Source organism: Talaromyces amestolkiae (assembly GCF_001896365.1).
Source record: "Talaromyces amestolkiae strain CIB chromosome Unknown scaffold2.1, whole genome shotgun sequence".
Taxonomy (NCBI): Eukaryota; Fungi; Ascomycota; class Eurotiomycetes; order Eurotiales; family Trichocomaceae; genus Talaromyces; species Talaromyces amestolkiae.
In genome coordinates this window covers 771,325-790,824 of record NW_024468038.1, presented here as the reverse complement: position 1 = coordinate 790,824, position 19,500 = coordinate 771,325, and the positions used below count along the sequence as shown (strand labels likewise).

Below are 19,500 nucleotides of genomic sequence, written 5' to 3'. Positions count from 1 at the left end.
TTAGGATGATTAGATTAGCAAGCTAATTTCAAGATAAAATAAACCAAACTGGCCACGAGTCAATCCAGGCATGAGCGAGGAGACATCAGAACCGGCACAGAGAAACCAAAGACTAAACCCATGATATAAAACACGTAAGCACGTACAAGTCGAAAGAAAGAATATAGAAACAGACAAAATGGAGTAAATCCAGTGGGCAGTGGTCGCCGGAAGAGAAAACATAAAATGTCTAACAGACATTCATCATGTATAACAAGCAAATAAAAAACACACTTTTGCCTTGTGGAGCGTCATTGTGAGACTGATTTTCAGTCAAACTGGTACTCCTCCCAGGTGTGAGGCATACCCAGCCCCCCACCACCGAGGTAGCCACTGGCTGCCGATTCAATGATAACAAGCACAGATACAAAATAGCAATAAAACAAACTTTTGCACAACAGAAGACCATCAAAAGGAAGGTACACTTTAAAAATTGTCGTAATAATACTCGAGTCATTCAAGACTGGCCACTCAAGCATCGGTCATGGAGGTTTGAGCCATAGCCTTCCAGTACTCGACATCCTTTTCAGATTTGGCCAACATTGCCTCGAGGTCTCGGATCCGGTCCTCCAACTGCTCCTGCTTCTCTAATTTGCGTCGACGAGACTTACGCGCGGCCATCGTATTTCGCGCACGCTTGACCGCGACCGGGTCAGTAGGATCGAACTTTGGATCGGGAAGATTGCGCTTGTTCTTGGCCTTGGGCGACGAAGCATCTCCATCAGTGTAAGACTCCGGAGAAGCAGCCGACATACTGACAGTAGAAGGACGAGGTTTGCTAGTCTTCTCCTGCGCAAAAGTGGCAAGTGTCATGTCGAAATCTTCAGACATATCATGACTATCTGGGAAGAGAGAGCTCCAGTCATTGTGGTCGGCCGGAAGATCGCCATCGGCCACATATACGGGTGATGTAAAGTGACCAAAGGACAAGTCTGCAGGCGAGTCAAAGGCGGACTGAGGAGTGCCAAGCTCAGTGGAGAATGATGATGGAGGGCCCGACATCAAGTCCTTTGGCGACACTGTACCCGGGGGCACAGGAGCCGAGGACGTCGTCATAAACGCAGAAAAGCTGTCAGGAAGTGGAGAAGCCATCATAGACGAGATCGGTGAGGTCAAGTCGTCTAGCAGAGGGCTTTGTGTCGGTAGATCAAAAAGATCTAGCGAGAAGTCTGTAAAAGGAAAAGGGTAATTGTTAGCGTCAATGTCGGGAACTGACTCAGTTGGACATGGTGCGGGGTGCAGGTGGAGTGAGTAATTACCTTGAGCGATATTGGACGAAGACATGACTCTGCGATGTTGTTGGGGACGTATTTGATGTCTTTTGTGCTGATTTTTTTGGTAGTTTGGAGTGTTTTGTGTGCTGTTAAACAAAGGAACCGGTGGACGGTTTGCAAGCGGAGAATTTGAAGGCACAGAAGCTGCGTAAAGACGGTGCGCGAGACGCTTCTGGCTCGATGGACTGTACCGAAAAGAGCTGGACGGAGGAATTAATGACCCGGTAGACTGTGGAAACAATCTGTTCACTTGCTGAACGGATTTGTATTGCTGCTGGTGTACGTTGACACTGCTGTACTGAACTGTGTGTCGGCGGTTGACCAGAGATTGGTTCTGCACAGTTGGTTGATTAAGGCTGGCACTCGGAGGTGCTGGCGAACGCTCGTCCCAAGAATTGACTGGCGGACGAGAGGGTTGCTGATGCGGGTAGAGCACGAAGTCCTGATGTAGATCGCTCTTGTTGTTGTTGTTGCTGTTGTTCAAATTCGGGAATTGCGCCAAAGGCTGCTGGTGAGGGGGGTTGGGAAGCCATGATTGCTGTTGGTTATCCGTGGTGAACGACGTGAAGTCGGACGAAATGGTGGTTGAGAGAGACCCAAAAAGGGGAGACTCTGAAGTTGGGATTGTTGAGGGGAGATTGACAACGGGGATCCGAGAGGGATTTATGGTGTTGTCTGTCGCTTTAGCAGGGACAGAGGGTCTGAAGAGACGAGACTTTTAAAAGGCCGCCATTATGGAAGAATACACGGTATCTTGTTCTGTTTGATGAAAAATAATTTTGTGATGTGTGATGAATGGGATGATGTGTATGAAAAGAGGAGAGAAAAAGAAGAGGAGAAAATCCAGGCACCAACTTTGGGGGAAATCAGGCCAGTCTTAAGGCGTAAGCGAGGGACGTGCCGTTTCTGCGAGGGAAACCCGCACTTGCCCAGAGAGAGACTCCGAAAAGGCAGAGTTGGCAGGGAGCCATCGGACAGCCTCGCGCCGGGGGCGGACTGGGCCAATCAGGGAGGATGACGCGTGCGCTAGACAAGTCTGGCCTTAGACCTGCATTTCGCATGGGGCGTTACGAGTGAGTCATAGACTTTGCGCGTCGTGATTGGCCAGAMCCCGAGCCGCAGCTTCCATCGCGTCGGTCTGGCACGCCTTTCGACAAACCTGCCTGAGGCTCACGCGTCCTAGTGCCTCTTTCCGTCCCTTGCGCCATTTCCCATCCTTGCTGTCTACTACTATGTAGTAGTACGGTGTCTAGACTCTTTACGGTGCGGAAACACGCTTTTTGAATCCTTTGATGATTGCTTACTGGATGAGTAACAGATCATATGCGGCCAGGTCGTGATCTCTTGCAGCTGCTGGCCCTGATTGGCAGCCGGCACTACATTCCTTGGCTACTTATGTATGGAGTACGTACGACGTAGGCACTTGGGATGACTCACTCCACCCTGTTGCACTTCCCAGTGCCGGCGTTGCGTCCAGATCGTGAAACGAACTCCGAAGCCGATAACAGACTTTTCCTTCCTTTGACCCCGACGTCAGGTCTACAAAAGGACTGTGGCCGGAATAAATTCTCCACTGCATGCCCACTACGGAGTATACGCACATGCTTCAGAGAGTACGGAATACAAAGGTTGACACCCCACTCTAAAAAATTATTTGTCGTGTTTTTTTTTGGGGCCGATGATGGTTTCTTTACTCCCTACAAAACTACATATCCAATTGATCTCGCTTTTTTGGACAGTCATCCCTATCTCGAGTAGAGGACTACTCAATTCCTATGGTTAGCTTGCTAGCTGATCCATGATGAGCATAGCCACCACCACTTTAAGTGGCATACGGAATAGATTTCTGTTAGATTGATTCCGGCACGAGTTCCGCACGGCCCCGCCCTAGGACTAATTCGGTTAGAAAGGATTAGGGCTAACATTATCGAGGCCATTTCAGGCTTATTTCAGCGAGAAAGTTGGAGCAACTTTTCAAATACGAGAGACAAACCAGTTGTTAATATGTTACAGTTCGCTGCAAGCAACAACTAGCCAATTACGTTTCCGATATAAACCCGTGGAATTCGAGCGACTTGATGCAATGTGTAAAGACGGGTTGAAACAACCATGCTTCAACCGGGTATCACGAGCCGAATGAATGTTATTTGCTTGGCGTGCGGTGCAAAGGTTACTTCAAATTAGCGCACAATGGAGGCCGTCGAGATCATCATCCTGTTCATCGGCTGGCTCACCGTTCAATTTCTGGCTTTTATTGGTCTTCCAGCTGGCCTGAAGGCAATCGAAGGCACACCAGGCGGTAAGCTAGTCAAGAGGTTGCACTATCGACCAAAACAGTCAATGGATGACAAGCTAGCCGGAATAGTCTAGTCTGGAACGCGGACGTTCAACCAATCTCCGCCAGAGTCGAGACTGACCAAAATGGCGCTTGCTTGATTTGACAGCCGAATTACTACGTGATACAGTGACAGCAGTCATCTTGGGGCTTGCAAGCCCCATGTTTGAACATGACGGTCGTCTGTGTCTCTATGCCGAGTATCCGGACATCTTCAATCACATGCCGACGACGGTATGCTTAGTTGAGTACGGAGAAGCTCCGTGCTGTCTGCTCCCATTATCCATGTTTCCGCGAACCCGTTCAATACGATTTATCGTGGACAGTGATGTTGAATGTCCGTTACTGTTCACATCGCTCGTTAGCGCGTCTCCTATCGATTTGGTATTTTCTCATTTCTCATTGTGAACTGTTTGGATCTTGATTCCCCAGATTCGGCTATGCAAGGCTGGCAGCGAATCTCTGGTTCATCATGTCAAATCTGCTAGATCTATTCCACGGCCAGGTGATATTGGCGCAAATTTCTCGGCTTCCTTATTTGAGACCGAATCCATCTTGAAGAGCCGTATAGCCTTTCGATCTTCAATGCAGGCCGGCAGTCTGGTCAAGGAGACTATGGGTATGGTGCCTATATTCGCGACTATTCATGGTATAGCAGGTCAACACCATGGTTGCAAATAACCTATCTTAGATCCTAGCCTTATACCTAGCGGTGGAATCACTACCACGAGTATAACGTCAGAGAATACGAGGCTCTTCTGGGACCTTCAGCAATTGCTGATTTGAATGAAGGCTGCAAAGCAAGCTGTCCCGCTCCCTAGTCCTCTATCTATATTCTGATTTGGCATTGGTCCAGTATTTAGGTTGAATCCTCAACCCTTGGATGTCTACCGTGTATGCTAGGACTGCTCCAAAGAATATGCCGGCTGTGATGCGGTCTTGTTTCGGTTCCATTTTCACGACACGGCGGAGTTTAGCTTCATGTGGTCGAGCTGTCGCATCTATTGTATCAAATTTGAGCAGCAGAGGAGACGAACTAGATGCAGGCGGTCGTCCTTGGGGAGATTTTATTCCCAACTATCATTAAGTCCTGCATTTGACTCAATTTGACATGGACGTCGGCCAGCTTAAAGTCATTTCAGACAGTCGCTTGACTGTGTTGTTGCATTCATGACTATGCCTCACTAGCCATCCAGAGCACGTCCAGTGTTCTCAGTAGCGCTGAATTTTTCGCTTCACTCAGCATCTGCTGTAATTTCCTCTAGCAGAAGATTGATGTTTAACAGACGAGAACCTGACATTTTCTGTCAGAGATTTCATTGCAAGGTTAGCAGTAATGGTAAGTGACAGAATACTCACTTTTCGCCATCTGGAGCATATACCGCGGCCATTCAAGGATATTGTGTTCTACTACGCTTAATACTATAGCAGAACCATGGCAACTGCCAAGGGGAAAATATGTTCTGAACATCATACTTCGTCGGAAGCGCTTATTTCCTAGCAGAAATGCGATGATATGAGATCTTTTACATAGATGAAATGGGCTGCAAGCAATTAAAACGCTGAAGGCTATGGCAAAAATCCTCTTAGAAGCAATCAGTCTCTCTATGCGATGGCACACTTGTCTACGACTCGCTTGGCGCCCAGTGTCACGGCTGGCTTCTCGTCCACCTATTTCAATATCTTCTCGAAATCACGGATTCCCCGTGATATTACACCATGATGAGACTCTTCTATAGATCACTGGTTGTACCTACGGACCACTCGACAAGTCGTGAAAGCGCCAGGACCAGTGTCATGCCCATACCCTCACATCAATATAGATGCTCGTCCAACTCCAGTGTATCAGTTTTTCCGGTAAGTCCAGTGTCCTATTCGATACGGTAGGGACATCCGCCAAAAGATCATGTAGGCGAGTACACATCTTCTCGTCTGGGACAGGAAAGAAGGAACGTTCCATCCACGAATCCATGTGTTTGTAATTTGATGAGGTCAAATTGTCCTTATGCTGTTATACATGGCGGTAGCTTCGGCGTTGAGAAACATCTCTGTTGTAAAAAACAACCGACCGCTTCGAAGAAGTCAGTAAGTAACATGGGTATTTATGCTAGTGCTATCTCAATTTCAAGAAAGAGAGGATATAAGGCTCCGAGCCGTGCACTCTACAACCTGGTCGAGGTCAAGACGCACAGCGCACTATGTAGTCGACGTCGACGAAAGAAAAAGCAAAGGGCCAAGACACGTATCAAGCTTTCTTGCCTCTCAAGACAGCTTAACCATTGGTCAACGCATTGAAGAACGCCTGTCAATTTATCCTTTGCTTTTTCGAACTGAAACATTCAAGATGAAACAAGTATTATATGATATCTATCAGTACAGTACTACGTGGTACATTAAGTTACCGGTCGGCACAACAAATCATACCTTTAATCAGCAAAATACTCAATTTGATACGCAGAAGGATGATTACGTATGAATATAGCAAAGATGATATAACGTCAACTCAAGGCTACGATTCGTTTACTGGCCAATCACATGCAAGAAAGCCCTGACAATTGTCAACGTCTGAGACAAAACTAACCATCTTTAACCGCCGAGTACCACAAGGTATCTTTTACTGATTCCGGACCGATGAACCAAAAAATTCTGTTCAGCGAGTCATCTGGCCTAGGGAGTCGAGACTACGTTCTATTCCTAGACTGACCAAGCGCAGTGGAGTTTCGTCAGAAAAGAAAAAAAATACGAAGAGCACCCTGAGAACTTAGTTCAAGTGGTTACATTAAGCGAATCGGAACAAACACCATTTTCCTTCTTACTGTAAATTGCCAGTGCTTGGCGGGTTTCATCGAGACTAGACACCATTTGGGAAAGTGCTGGCTTGTTGTTTCTTAATGCTAGATGGGTACTCGAGTACGAGTACGGAGTACGAAGTATGCCTCGAGAAGCTGAAAGTACTGCTGACACTTCAAACTTCGTACGAGTCAACAGTTAGATAAAGATGCATAAAAGTTTTTTTTGGTCACAGACAACTCGTGATACATACTTCCTATCGTCCGCAGAATCTGATTTGATGTACTCACAAGCCATCGCACCAATTGCCGGGATCCGGCACGGCCCAATCAAGCCACCGTGGTTGGACCAGACGGCCGGTGGACTGATAGTCATACTTCTTGCAAGGTTGACCTGAATGCGAATCACATCATTTGCGGTTGGTAGTTAGCCAAACGGTCATGCGCCCATCACTGGTGCTACAAGCCTACAACACGTTGCAAATTTAATTCGTTTCTGCTGATCTTGATAGGATGATCTCTAATTTGGAGGAGATTGTTGTGTTTCGGAGTCCCTGTAGGGTCACCCGTTCATCAACGACCATTCAAATCAAAAAGACGGTCAAGGCTTAACCGAAGAGTCGGCGAAAGACAAAGTCAAAACCTTGGAAGAAAAAAAATGATGTGCAGAAAATCTGAAACTAGCCAATTAAAACCAGACGCTACACGGTACACTAGAGAAAGATCGCGTTATCTTGGTCAAGCCTTCGAAGACTCGAGGGCGGACTCGAGGACGGACATGTGACTAGAAGTAGACCTCACCTCCATCATGAATCGCCAGAAGATGAACAGCGAATCCTTCCAATCCCAGGCTCGACGCCTTCCGCAACGGGAAGGACACTAGCACGCTGACCAGAAAAAGGCTTATAAAAGGTGACTTATTGCATGCATTTCGTAACAGATAACGGCATCCCAGGCTGGATTTGCGTATTCTTGTAGATCGTACGATCGCCACAGGGAGTCCATCCCGCGTATGCAAAACAGCAGGAACAATAGCCAGGAAAAAATTAGAAAAGTGAAAAGTATCGCCAAGAGTCAAGTCACGACGCCTTGTGTCCCGGTTTCTGCCTATGATTGTCTCTCGTGTGTAGGGAAGAGTAGGGAAATATGAGTGTTTGGCTTCCTTAGGGTTAGGACTAGGAAGAGGTTCTCCTTTTTATTTTGGCAGCGTTCCATGGTTGGGTGTGGCCCACACGGCATCTGATATTTTGGCTTTGGCGCTAGCTTACCCTGTTACCGTCACAAACAACACCCAGCGGTAAGTTGTGACAAGATCGTTGACTGCCTTTTAGGAGAGTCAGAGACGACCAGACATGTTCCACGTGTTGTATGTGTTTATATACTCCGTACATGTTTATGTACGATACTGTCGTTCAGACGTTGTACCCCGTATCCCTTGTGGCATTCTGAAGAATCAAGTTAAGGTAGTCGGGAGGACAGACCACCCTTGCGGAAAATAAAAGCAGGACCGACTCCACCGTATGGTATGTAACAGGTTACGGAGGCTCGTGAGTCGGCCAGATAAGCGTCACCTGATTGCCGTGTCTGTTTATGCAGCCCAGGGAACGTCATTGTAGAGATGACAGTAGGCACTGCGTTTAACGTTACTCGTCTCAAGCAGACAGAATATCGGATGCGTGATACCTGTCGAGTGACTGCCTGCCCGATCGATGACGAGCAACCACAACTTAGATTGTGACTAATTACGGAGTACGTGCCTGCTAGTGACAACATAGTATGCAAGCGCAAAAAGGGGAAAACGAGAAGGAACAGAAAAAAAAATAAGTGCTGGAAAAGGAGCTAACGGCAGCTGCAGTGGGGATGGCCTGTGGTGGTGGAGAGCTCTCCTGTTAGGCTGTCTGGTAGCTCACTATGTATTGGACTGCAGGGCCAGGCTAGACGATCGTCAGGCGCCAGTATCCAGCTAGGCTTAGTCCATTACCGGTCGTGACAGCCCAGCAGGTAACAAAATGACTGCCTGCCGTGCCTTGTCGACAGAATGCTGGTACGAATGTATCGTGACCGTACGGCTGGTTACCTAATACGTACGTGGTACGTGGTGGGCCGCAGTGCGCCTAGTCCCGTCCAAGCGCCTTCCCTTTCTCAGGGAGAGGGAGACCTCCTTCCTCCTACCTCATCTCGCTCTGCACTAAGCCTAATCGGGCCGGTCAGCTATACACGCCTTTTTTCTTGTCCTTCCCTCCTTCTATTTTTTTCCGCCTCTTCTCTTCTCTTCTTCTTCTTTCCTCTCATATCCTTCGCATCACCTTCTAATCTCGCAACTTCTCCCAGCCCTCGGCTTCCCTTTTAATTGTGATACCCCAACAGAGTCGTCTGATAGCTATTGCTTCTGCGTCTCTTGTATTTTCCTTTGAGATACCCCCTTTCCAAAGATACCCCCCTCCTCAAAATCACAAGTGATACCCACCTGTCCTCGCCAGCGAGCTCAGTGTTACTTTTCCAACTTCTATTCAACCGAACTCGATTTATAATTCTTATATCTACATCACCTAATATCCATCAAAATGTCTGCCGCTGAAGTCACCAAGCCCGTCGAGGAGACTGTTGCTCCCGTCGCCGAGACCTCCGTCGCTGAGCCTGCTCCTGCTATTACCGAGCCTGTTGCTGAAGTTCCCGCTGAGGCCGCTCCCGCCACCGAGGCCACTGAGGCTCCTGCTGCTGAGACCACTGAAGCTGCTGCTGTCGAGGCTCCCAAGGAGGAGGCCAAGGAAGAAGTCACTCCCGCTACCGATGGTACTCTTGGCTACAAGGGACCTGGTCTCGTCAAGTGAGTGCAATTGTTTGAACATTGGATCATTTGTGTAACGGTTCACTAACGCGATTGGTTCACAATAGGAGCTTCCGCTTCACCAAGCGCTTCTTCTACTTCTCCGAGGATGCTGTCGAGGCCAAGCACTTGACCTCTTACCTCGCCTCTGAGAAGGGCTCTGCTGCTGCTCAGCGCACCGCTGCCTGGGCCACCCAGACTGGCAAGGGTCTCCTTTTCTTGACCAAGCGTGCCGAGGACAAGGCCACTCCTGCTGGAATCTTCAACTTGGTAAGTTATCGTGGTTCGTCCTAGTTGATTCAATGCTAACATCTCGATAGTCTGAGGTCAGCGACATCGCCAAGGAAGGATCCACCGAATTCTCTTTCAAAACCCACGGACACAAGCATGTCTTCCAGGCTACCTCTACCGCTGAGCGTGACGGTTGGGTTTCTGCCTTGAACACCAAGTCCGCCGAGGCTGAGGCTGACAAGGAGACCGTCACCGGTAGCGAGGGCTACAAGGCTGAGCTTGAGAAGATCACCAAGCCTGCCGTTGTTGCTGCTGCCGTCAAGGCTACCCCGGCTCCTGAGAAGGACGCTAAGGAAACCGAGGCCGCTACTGCTGAGGATAAGAAGGAGGAGAAGAAGGAGGACAAGAAGAGCCGCTCCCAGTCTCGCAAGCGTGCCTCCATCTTCGGAAGCATCTTGGGCAAGAAGGAGAAGGAAGAGGTCAAAGAAGAGGCTCCCGCCACCACCGAGGCTGCCCCTGCTGAGGAGACGGCTGTTGCTGAGACTGCTGCTCCTGCTGAGACCACTGAGGCTCCCGCCGCTGAGGCCACTACTGAAGAGACTGCTCCCGTTGAGGCTGCTGCTGCTACCGAGACCCCTGCTGAGGAGGAGAAGGAGGAGGCCAAGCCTGCTGCTAAGACCAAGCGTGCTTCCATCTTCGGAGACTTCTTCAAGAAGGTCGCTAGCCCCAGCAAGGAGAAGACCGAGGAGGAGGTCGCCCCTGTTGCAAGCACTGCTCCTCAGCTCGAGAACCCTGTTGACGAGACCGCCGTTAAGCCCATTGAGCCTGAGAGCGTGACCGAAGCTCCCGCTGTTGAAGCTGCTGCTGCTGCTGCTTCTTCCTCTGAGACCCCCGCTGCTGAGGCCGCCACCGAGGAGAAGAAGGAAGCCACCACTCCCGAGAAGCGTCGTACCTCTTTGTTCGGTACCTTGGGCAAGAAGGCCAAGACCGAGTCCACCTCTGACGGTGAGGGAAAGAAGACCAACAAGCTTGGTGGTCTCTTCCGCAAGCCCAGCAAGGCCGTGAAGTCCGAGGACGACAAGAAGAAGGAGGCTGCTCCCGCTGAGACCATCCCCGAGGGTGAAGACAAGCCTGAGCCCATCGCCAAGGACGCCCCTGCTGAGGAGGCTGCTGCTCCCGCTCCCATCGAGAAGGCTGACGAGACCGTCGTCGCCGCTGAGCCCGTCAGCGTCGCCCCCACTGCGGCCCCTGTCCAGGCTGCTGCTTGAAGGAGAAGCGCCAGAACGAGCGTAGTGGAGTTTGAAAAATGGTGGGACGGGGATCACCCTACTCGTTCTGGCATATCTGCAGCCTGACGAACTGACAACTTGATGTTCTATACCCGCTTTTGACTCTTTCCTATTTCCAATTTGGTACTTACTTGCCTTTGGAAAATGAAAATAATTTAATAATGTGCAGGACTGTTGACAGGACTGTTGGAATGTTGGCGAGATGATGATACCCACTATTTTTCTCTCTCTCTTCGATAATTGTTCTTTTTTGTTTTTCTTTTGCTTGAGCTCACTTTGACTTTGACAACCACGAAAGCCCAAAAAAAATTAATAGTGTCTCGCAACGATACCCGAGTACGCACTTCAACATGAAATCTTGGATCTCATTTCGACGTGTGTCTCCGTTGTGCATTTGTCTGACCTCTTGTCTATCTGCTAGATTGATACCACTTTGCTTTTACTCTTTCTTGTCTTCTTTGCTTGCTTGCTTGCTTGATACCATGATATTCTTGCTCCTTTGCCTTCGCCCCGTGTTGGTGAATGGGACGAGTTAGTACGTTGTCGGTGTTGCTTTTGATATCATGTCGCTCGTTTTCAATACCTACATCTATAACCTATCTTTATAGTCGGACAGTCATCGTCATCATCATCAGTATACTGATAATAATAATTCATGTGATTTGTCTACATCTTTCTCTAGTACTTAAAAGAATTTCAACTCCAGATAAGTTAGTACTTATCGTGGCACTTAGATTGTGTCTTTATCTACAATCATCTCCCATCACATCCCTTCAGGGTACATACATATGTTACAACATTAAACAAATCAACCGGCTATCGCAAGCACATGGGATGTAATACTATCCATCCTCTCCGCAGTCAACTTGAGCGTAACCATCAATAATTCCTGCGCAATCTCGGGCTCGTCAGCCCTGAGTTCCGTCCAGCGCTCCCGATCAAGACACCATGCTACACAATCCTGATCGACTTTGACGGTTGCCGTGCGCGGCGTACCGCCGAAGAAAGGTAGTTCTCCGCATGGCCGGCCGGCGACGATGAGTTCTGAGTATCGGCCCTGGGGAAGCTCGTATTCTGCGCGGAGCATGCCTGATTCAAGGAGGTAGAACATCTCTGGTTCGTCACCTTCGTAGTATAGGACTGTGTCCTTCGGATAAGCCTCACGCCGGAAGTATGCGCATGCTGGGTACCAAAAGTCTTCAGATTGATAAGTGGTAAGATCGTGAAAAGTTTGGAGTAAAAGCGGGAGAGGTTGGCGGAATGTGGTCCATTTCTGTGTGATGCTCGCTGATGTTTCGTTTTCGCGGAGAGTAGAAAGCGCCGCTTGTTGAAGATAGTTACGTCGTGGTGAATGGCTATATGGGTCTAGGAATGATGGCTGATTAGCAGCTACCGTACCTGTAGGCACTTCTAGAGACGCCCTAGACGATTGCTGCTGTTCCGTAAGCGCCTCCTTGCGATTGTAGAAGACCTTGAGGTACTCATTCTCGCAATATTCCAATGCTGAATTTAGGTCCTCGAATATTTGAACCTGACCCTCATCGGCAAATAGTCCTACATTCTGTAGACTTCTGCCCACTTCACCTTCAACGTCTAACCCAGAAATCAAGACCTGCACGTTTCTTTTTCCTAGTATCCGATTGATGCGCGTCAAAGCTTCGGCAGCCGAAAAATCTAGACCGTTCACACGTGAAAAGTCTAGAACCAAAAACCTTATCGGCTGTCTTGTAAAAGCTTCTTCATCAATCAAACCCCGCGCTGTCGTTTCGACCTTGACTATTGTCCCGAAGAACAAAAATMCAGACAATTTGATGATCAAAGTCTGCTTTCCGGCATCTTTCAAAAATTTCTGCTGTATTGGAGGTCGCCTCACTGTTGACGAAGTGAATTCGCCAGAATACGTAGCTCGAATCGCCGACTTGCGTGAAGTTTGTACCACGAAGTTGACACAGGCTAGAATGATGCCAACAAAAATTCCGATAACAAAGTCCCAGGCGCCCATCGTCACTACGATGATAACGACGGTCAGGTACTCTAATCGGTGTAGCTTGCCCCACGTGTCTACCAACGCCTCTTCCATAAGCTCTATCCCGAGCATAAAGATCAATGCCCCAACAACAAGAATTGGGATGTAGCCAATGATAGATGGCCCAACGACCATGATTCCAGCGGTGGCTGCTGCCAGCATAATMCCTGCCAGTCTCGAATCGCCGCCACTGTTTATGAACAACAGGCTGTTGGTGTACACGAGGTAGTTCTATGCTGGTTAGCCAATGATTCATGTACACTGTTGCCCTAAGACCTACCTGTATACTTCCCACAGATCCTGATAATGTGTTTGTAATACCGTGTGCAATCAACTCCCGGTCGACACTAATATTGTCTTCACCAGTAGATATTCCCAAAGCAGGGACGTTGATAGGAACGTGAAGAACACCAAAAAACGTTAGTGCAAACATGGCAGGTATTGTATCAACAAGAGCGGGCCAGTCGACAACGTCAAAATCTGCATACGAGATCAGTTGGATGAAAAGAAACATGGAGCGTATGGTCCAAAACTTACCGTAAAGCGTGTAAAAATGCCACCACGGATTAGATGCTGCTGGCGGCTCAAACACCCATCCACCCCCTCGTAGTGTCTGCATATCAATGCGTGCAATAAACTTCACAATATAAAACAGTACAGCAACCAAGATGAAGTATCCTCCAACCAGAAAATTGGACTTTACAAATCGTTTCACTACGAGTAGAATAATAGCAAGAGCAAGTGGTACCGTCCAAAGGAACAGCGTATCCAACTGAAAAAGATGCCGCAATGTTACAAGATCATATTCCAAAGATCCTGGCAACCGCGCAGAAACCTCGACTCCTGTAGCGACCAGAAACCACCCGACACCGCCAATGCAGCCGATCAAGATGTGGCGAGGAAAAAATCCTATCAGCGAGCCTAGCTTGAACACGCCCATGAGAAAGAAAACGACACCTGTCAATATCGAGCTGAGCGAGAAGGACAGAATGGTTGTCGCGAGCACGGCTCGGGGATTATCTTCACCGACTCGGCTCAAAATCATAAAAGCCATCTTATGGAAGAAAGGCACAACCTCGATCATCTCACTGCCAATCCCTCCTTTGAATACAGACGCTCCGGATGAGAAGACCAATTGCGAGATAATTGTACTGATATAGAAGATGGATATTCCGTCTGAGCCTAGGTCGGAGAATATGGCTTCGCCAAGGGGGAACAAAATCATGCCATAGGACAAGGCGTCGAGTATATTGAGAAGAAGGCCTAGAAAGACAGCAGGAAGAAGACTGAAAGGACGTACGATGCCCTCTTGCCATATGACATGGCGGTCCCAGGACTTCGGATGGGTGGTGATATGGAAAACTCTCTTGGACCTAGAGTATGCCTCCTGGAGGAAAGATTTTCGACCATCGTAAATATAAGTAGGTTGGCTTTCGATATCCCCTGCAGTAGTCCCATAGTTGTATCCCTTTGAGAGCGTCCTCTTGCGGATGAGTGCCGTACTTTCATCCGGCTGATTCTCGTCCTGTGCCTCGTCCACATTGCTAGACGAGTCGACCCCTCTTGAGTCGGAGTCATTCGTAGACGTACTAGTCTCTGGTCTGGTTTGGCTCGTATTTGGCGGCGAGCTACGTAGTATCGCCGTTAGATTGGAAGTCGACAGCTGCGGTGGAGAAGACATTGACGACGGCTCAAACCGAGCAGACGTCTCGAAGTCGCTTGCGGTTGGCCGTGAGACGCCGTCAGTAGAACCATGACTGACCCTGTGTCTTCTTGCGTCTTGCTGCCGGAAGATATCCAGACCCGGCGGTATAGAGTCATTTAAAGGCGGTGCAGAAGCGGCAGACAAATTGTTCTCTGCATCGGAGATGGCAAGTGAAGCAAGCTCTGCAGTCTGTTCACGGACACCATGAGAAGAATATTGCGCCGGATCTGCATTATTTTGCGAATCAGACGAGTTCCATGTCATTTGAAAAGACGAAAGGAAACCAACCTAAAGACCCATGAAAGGCCCTATGATAGAACGAGCGAGCAGGAGTCTTGACATTGCTCAAGCTCTGTACAGAATCCCATTTCGTGATTGTCGGTGAAAAAGGCGCTTCACTTGTTGAACTGGCAGCATCATAAGCGTCATTTTGATCGGTGATGGTGTTATCGTGGTGATTGCGGTCAGTACCTAGCACATCATTTCTGGATATGCGGGAATTGCTGCGTCCGCGGCCGCCGAATCGGATGTCCATGTCGAGGATTGGCTAATTGGATTCGGTCAAGGGTTTGGTGACAGCCATGGCATGTGTTCGGCGACACGGGATTAAATTCGAAGCATCGCAGGGCAGCTTGAAGAAGAAGAAGAAGAAGAAGAGAAAGGAAGAAAAAGCGACAATGACGAGGGTGAGGGACGAAGGAAGGAACTGCTCCAATTTGGAACGGGCTCCACTGTGGGTTCCTTAGGAAAGAGGCAGATAAGCCTTGTTTACATAAACGCTTCTTTTATTGTTGACTTGAGTTACTGTAGTAGTTAGCTATTTGGTCGTTGATAGATATTCTGTCAATTGAAAACTTTCTCTCTTTTTTATAAATCACCAAAGTCAATTGATGTCTCACAATGCTCATCATGCAACATCGTCGTTGCCACTGCAGGGTTTTTTCCACCGGCGAGTCTAGAATTACGTGCAACGATTCTTATCTGCAGCTGCACGACGGTTGAATTTTTGTGCCCACTCTGTGTGTCTGATTGGCCAGCCCAATGCTACCCTAGCGAATCTGAGAACCCTAGCAGATTTTGAGGCCTCAGGCATCCTACACTTCCTCCATATGAAACGAGTAACTATTTGGGTATCTAAATATCTATATACATAATCGCGTTATATCAGCTCAGTCGCTGCAAATACCCTTGCGCAATCAGGCGCTCGACGTCGCCTTGCCGGACATAGAATTGACTGTTTTTGGTGAGATTGATTGCCCTATCTTCAAGTCAGTCATATCTTCAACCCAGCAATAAATGAGTGAAAGAGAAGCGTACCCATATTCAGTCTGAATCTCGCCCGCATCCTTCAACACTCGCACATCAATGAACAAATCCTTCGGCGGCTCCAGACTGCCCGTCAAATCAATATCAGTCCACTGCCCTTTATACGCCGCCAGCATCTCGCTATATAGCCGGAAATATTCTTCTTCCTCGGGACTCAGCGAGCTCTGTCCTGACAAATTCGTAGTCGCATTATTCTCTTCCGTCGCAGGCTCCTTATTCCCATTATTGTTGGCCCCAGCGCCACCGACACCGGCAGAGTTGACAGGCTGCTGCTGCTCCAACACATCAATACCCTTCCAACACATCTCCTCCAACTTCTCCGCTCGGACCCGATGGTACGCTAAGAGACATCGCTTATTTCGTCGCATGCATAAATGATCTACTAGCAACGCGCATGCAATGGCCGGTTGTGCGGAAGGGTTGAAAGAGGATTGTTGGCTTCCGTCGACGCTCTCAAAGGGCGCGAGGTGATGCGCGACATCGTTGTTGAGGTCGCGCACTTCGCGGGCTACGGAGCGGACGATTTCGGTTTGGTAAGGGGGTAGATGGGCGAGGGATTGGGTGCGTTTCGCGTGTTGAACCTGTTTTTTTTTTTCGCGTCAGTCTGGTTCAGGTTGGCCACGGAGTTTGGTGGAAGAAGAAGGTAAATACCAGTTTGTTGCCTAGTTCGCCGTACATTTCGATCGACTATTAAAAAAATGGCAATATAAGAATAAAGATTGACCAGTATGTGATGCTATCAACCATAGAAACGCGTGATGGTCAATTTAAATTGGTGCGGAGATTTGGAGAACCTCAGGTACCCATTTCTTGGCCGCGGGGAAGAGGACAATTGGCCGTGATAACCCTCGCCAGAAACAAGTCATTACGCGACAAATAATACGGACTCTAGACAATGAACTTGCATGAAACTATTCTGTATAATAACTAGTTTAATGCCTGTGCAGAAGGCTAGCTGATTTCTCAAGGGGCCAAAAGCCTAAGCCAACCTACAAAATTAGTTACCATGGTCCTCGGATTGATCTACACCGCAACCAAAGAATACGTTTAAATCATTGTCCATTCTCAGTCTGATATCCAAGTACTTACACGCAAGCAGAAAAAACCTAACAACAAATCAAGATGTGCCCCGAGGCTAATGTCTAAGACAGCTCTACAAGTCCGTGATTGCGCGAACAGATTGCCTCCCAAGACCTATCCCAAAGGTACACGCATGCCATAACGAGAGGAAATAGACAGAAAGCCTCCTGACCATAAATGCAACACAGGCTGATTAAAGAAGTTGTAAGGTGAAGAAAATTGTAACAGAGAACCAATTGGAGAAAATCAAAAACCAACAACTCGAACCAAGGAAAAGGAAAAGGAAAAGGAAGAGGAAAAGCAAAAATACTCACATTAGTAACATCGCATCAATAATAAGAGATATTAAAGGCATTGTAGATGGATTCCGTGCTCTCATCTAACAAGCCAAAGGGATATTTTTTCCTTTCTCAAACCCGACTGAACAATCGAGAATCGCCGCCAGTATCCCGAGTCGTCGTGATATTCGTCAACTCATCTTGACAGTGGTAGATCGATAGATCTAGTATCACTGTGGCCCACCAAAGCCTGGTTGGTGGTTCTGATGGTGGATCCACTGATCAAAGTCTTTGCCAACAACCTCAGAACCGCCGATTCCTTCATCTTCAGCACATGGCGCCCATACCTGCTGTCCCTCTTCCAGAGATTGCATGGTATAGCTGGTGTTCAATGCGTCGTATGGAATACCATTGTTTCCCATGGGAGCATTCATGGGCATGTAGGTGCCCAGATCCTGGTCCTGATGAGGCCAAATTGTAGACATATTGACTTGGTTGTATGAACGCATGTCAAGCCCAGCCTGCTGAGAAGTCAATAGTTGTGGGTCTAGTTGGCTGCTATCCGTGCGAGTCACAGTAGAACCATCACTGTGGCTGTTGCTGCCACTATTTGCAGTGGAGGTGCTGGCAGCGCTACTGTTGCTGCCGTATGGACGCAACAGTTCCTGGTTGATGCTTCCTGGAATACTAGCCAGACTACTGGGCGTACCGTATCCATTGTTGATAACATAACCGGTGGGCCGTGCAGTAGCGTGCCCGTCGTCGGAAGATCGGATCATGTTTGGAAATGATCCATGTATGGTCATGTGGTATGCACCAGGATGCTGTTGCTCGTGAGAGGCCATGATGCGCGATGGCAAAGGTCGGCCGATAGGTATCGGCCATCGACCCGGATAGGGGTCAGGGAAAAAAGTGTCCTGATCGTATGGGGTCGATTCACGACTGTCAAATTCGCTCTTTAGCCTCATCAGCTTGTGAGGATTTGGGGATGCGGTAGAGCCAAGCCGATATCGAGAGTCGTCGACATCACTAACGTGGCCATTGTTGGATCGCTTCTTACGAGGCGGCGTCTGTGTTTTGTTCGGAGCAAACTTGTACTCTGGATGCGCTTTTTGATGGTTGTCTCTTTCAACCAAAGCCAGCAACTCATACTTTTCCCGAACCTCGGCTGGTTCCTTGGGCCAGCTGGTCCCAGATACCTGTGAGACGACCTGGTGGTTGTTCTGAACGCACCACTCCTTTACGCGGTCCGCATAAGCAGATCGATACATCATAAAGGAGTTCATAGGCCGTGCGATTTTGCCCTTCTTCTGTGCCTCCTGACGACGAACATCAGCTGACCGATTGACCCAGGCTTCCATATCCTTGATAGGAATGTGGTGTAGGTGCTCGGTTAGCTGGCTCAAGGGTGCCGGAAGGTCTATGGGTGGTCGTTTTTCGCCCTTTGTCTTAGGACGACGTCGCACGCGCGGAGTCTTCAAGACTCGGACTTTGTTCTCGTTTTCCATGGTTCGGAGACCCAAGGCAGGGGGGAATTTGAAAGTTCTACCACTGCGAGTGGTCAGGATACCATTCTCTGGTGAACTGCCATGGCCGATAGGTTCAAATTGAGGCTCGAGACGCGTCAGTTGAGATCCTGGAATCACACATTCTTGGCAGTTGGCTATTGCTACTTACTGCATCGTCAATTTGACTCGAGTGTTGAGATCCTGCATCAGATGCGAAGGAAGGTGATCCTACATAGGACTAACCAAAGCATGTCAGTCGAGACAAGTCAATCGGAAGACACGAGAAGAACTCACGGGAAGCGAAGATATTCTAGACATGGCCAAATTGTGGGGGGCTGTCGAATTGTTCGAGTGTTGCGAATAGTCGTTTGGCTGTCCGTTCAATTGAGCATCGGAAGAGGTACTGCTCTGTTTTGAGAGGAGGAAATTTGATGTAGGGCTTGTCGTCATGTCTCCACTCGGACGATTTGTCGTTCAATGCTGAACAGGCGCGATATTTCCGATTGGCCTAGCCTTCAGGGCTGGTTCTGCTTCTTGTGATTCAATTGCGATTAAGTCGACTGCTTGGAGCCGAACAGATATTTGCTGACAATCGTGTCTGAAAAATGCTGATTACAGCGCGAAGAACCAGGTGTCGATAGTATTGTTTGGTTTGCGACACGACAAGGTAAGGGACAAGCTGTATAGCTCGGCACCAGATCACTGAGCAGTAATCTAGTGTTGCGAATGAGCAGCTTTCAGAGGAAAATAGCTGATTGTTGATATGAAAGAAAGCTGAGTCAAGCCGACTGTG

The 19,500-nt window shown here is 48.5% G+C and overlaps 5 protein-coding genes across 5 annotated transcripts; 1 reads left to right on the top strand and 4 right to left on the bottom strand.

Moving 5' to 3' along the window:
- Nucleotides 1-510: 510 nt before the first annotated feature.
- BHQ10_001548 (uncharacterized protein) lies at nt 511-1,134 on the bottom strand (the record flags this gene model as incomplete). The annotated part of the gene is made up of 1 exon (XM_040873596.1): nt 511-1,134. The coding sequence occupies one exon, from the start codon at nt 1,132-1,134 to the stop codon at nt 511-513; it is 624 nt and encodes a 207-aa protein (XP_040730053.1).
- A 7,867-nt stretch (nt 1,135-9,001) lies between these two features.
- On the top strand, nt 9,002-10,763 carry BHQ10_001547 (uncharacterized protein; the record flags this gene model as incomplete). Its single annotated transcript, XM_040873595.1, has 3 exons — nt 9,002-9,264; nt 9,333-9,534; nt 9,585-10,763. 3 exons carry the CDS (start codon nt 9,002-9,004, stop codon nt 10,761-10,763), a joined length of 1,644 nt encoding a protein of 547 aa, XP_040730052.1.
- An 829-nt stretch (nt 10,764-11,592) lies between these two features.
- Nucleotides 11,593-15,050, bottom strand: BHQ10_001546 (uncharacterized protein; the record flags this gene model as incomplete). The annotated part of the gene is made up of 4 exons (XM_040873594.1): nt 11,593-13,041; nt 13,091-13,290; nt 13,348-14,742; nt 14,804-15,050. 4 exons carry the CDS (start codon nt 15,048-15,050, stop codon nt 11,593-11,595), a joined length of 3,291 nt encoding a protein of 1,096 aa, XP_040730051.1.
- Nucleotides 15,051-15,679: 629 nt separating this feature from the next.
- BHQ10_001545 (uncharacterized protein) lies at nt 15,680-16,519 on the bottom strand (the record flags this gene model as incomplete). The annotated part of the gene is made up of 3 exons (XM_040873593.1): nt 15,680-15,773; nt 15,833-16,422; nt 16,493-16,519. 3 exons carry the CDS (start codon nt 16,517-16,519, stop codon nt 15,680-15,682), a joined length of 711 nt encoding a protein of 236 aa, XP_040730050.1.
- A 910-nt stretch (nt 16,520-17,429) lies between these two features.
- On the bottom strand, nt 17,430-19,025 carry BHQ10_001544 (uncharacterized protein; the record flags this gene model as incomplete). Its single annotated transcript, XM_040873592.1, has 3 exons — nt 17,430-18,812; nt 18,877-18,945; nt 19,002-19,025. The coding sequence occupies 3 exons, from the start codon at nt 19,023-19,025 to the stop codon at nt 17,430-17,432; spliced, it is 1,476 nt and encodes a 491-aa protein (XP_040730049.1).
- Nucleotides 19,026-19,500: the final 475 nt, after the last annotated feature.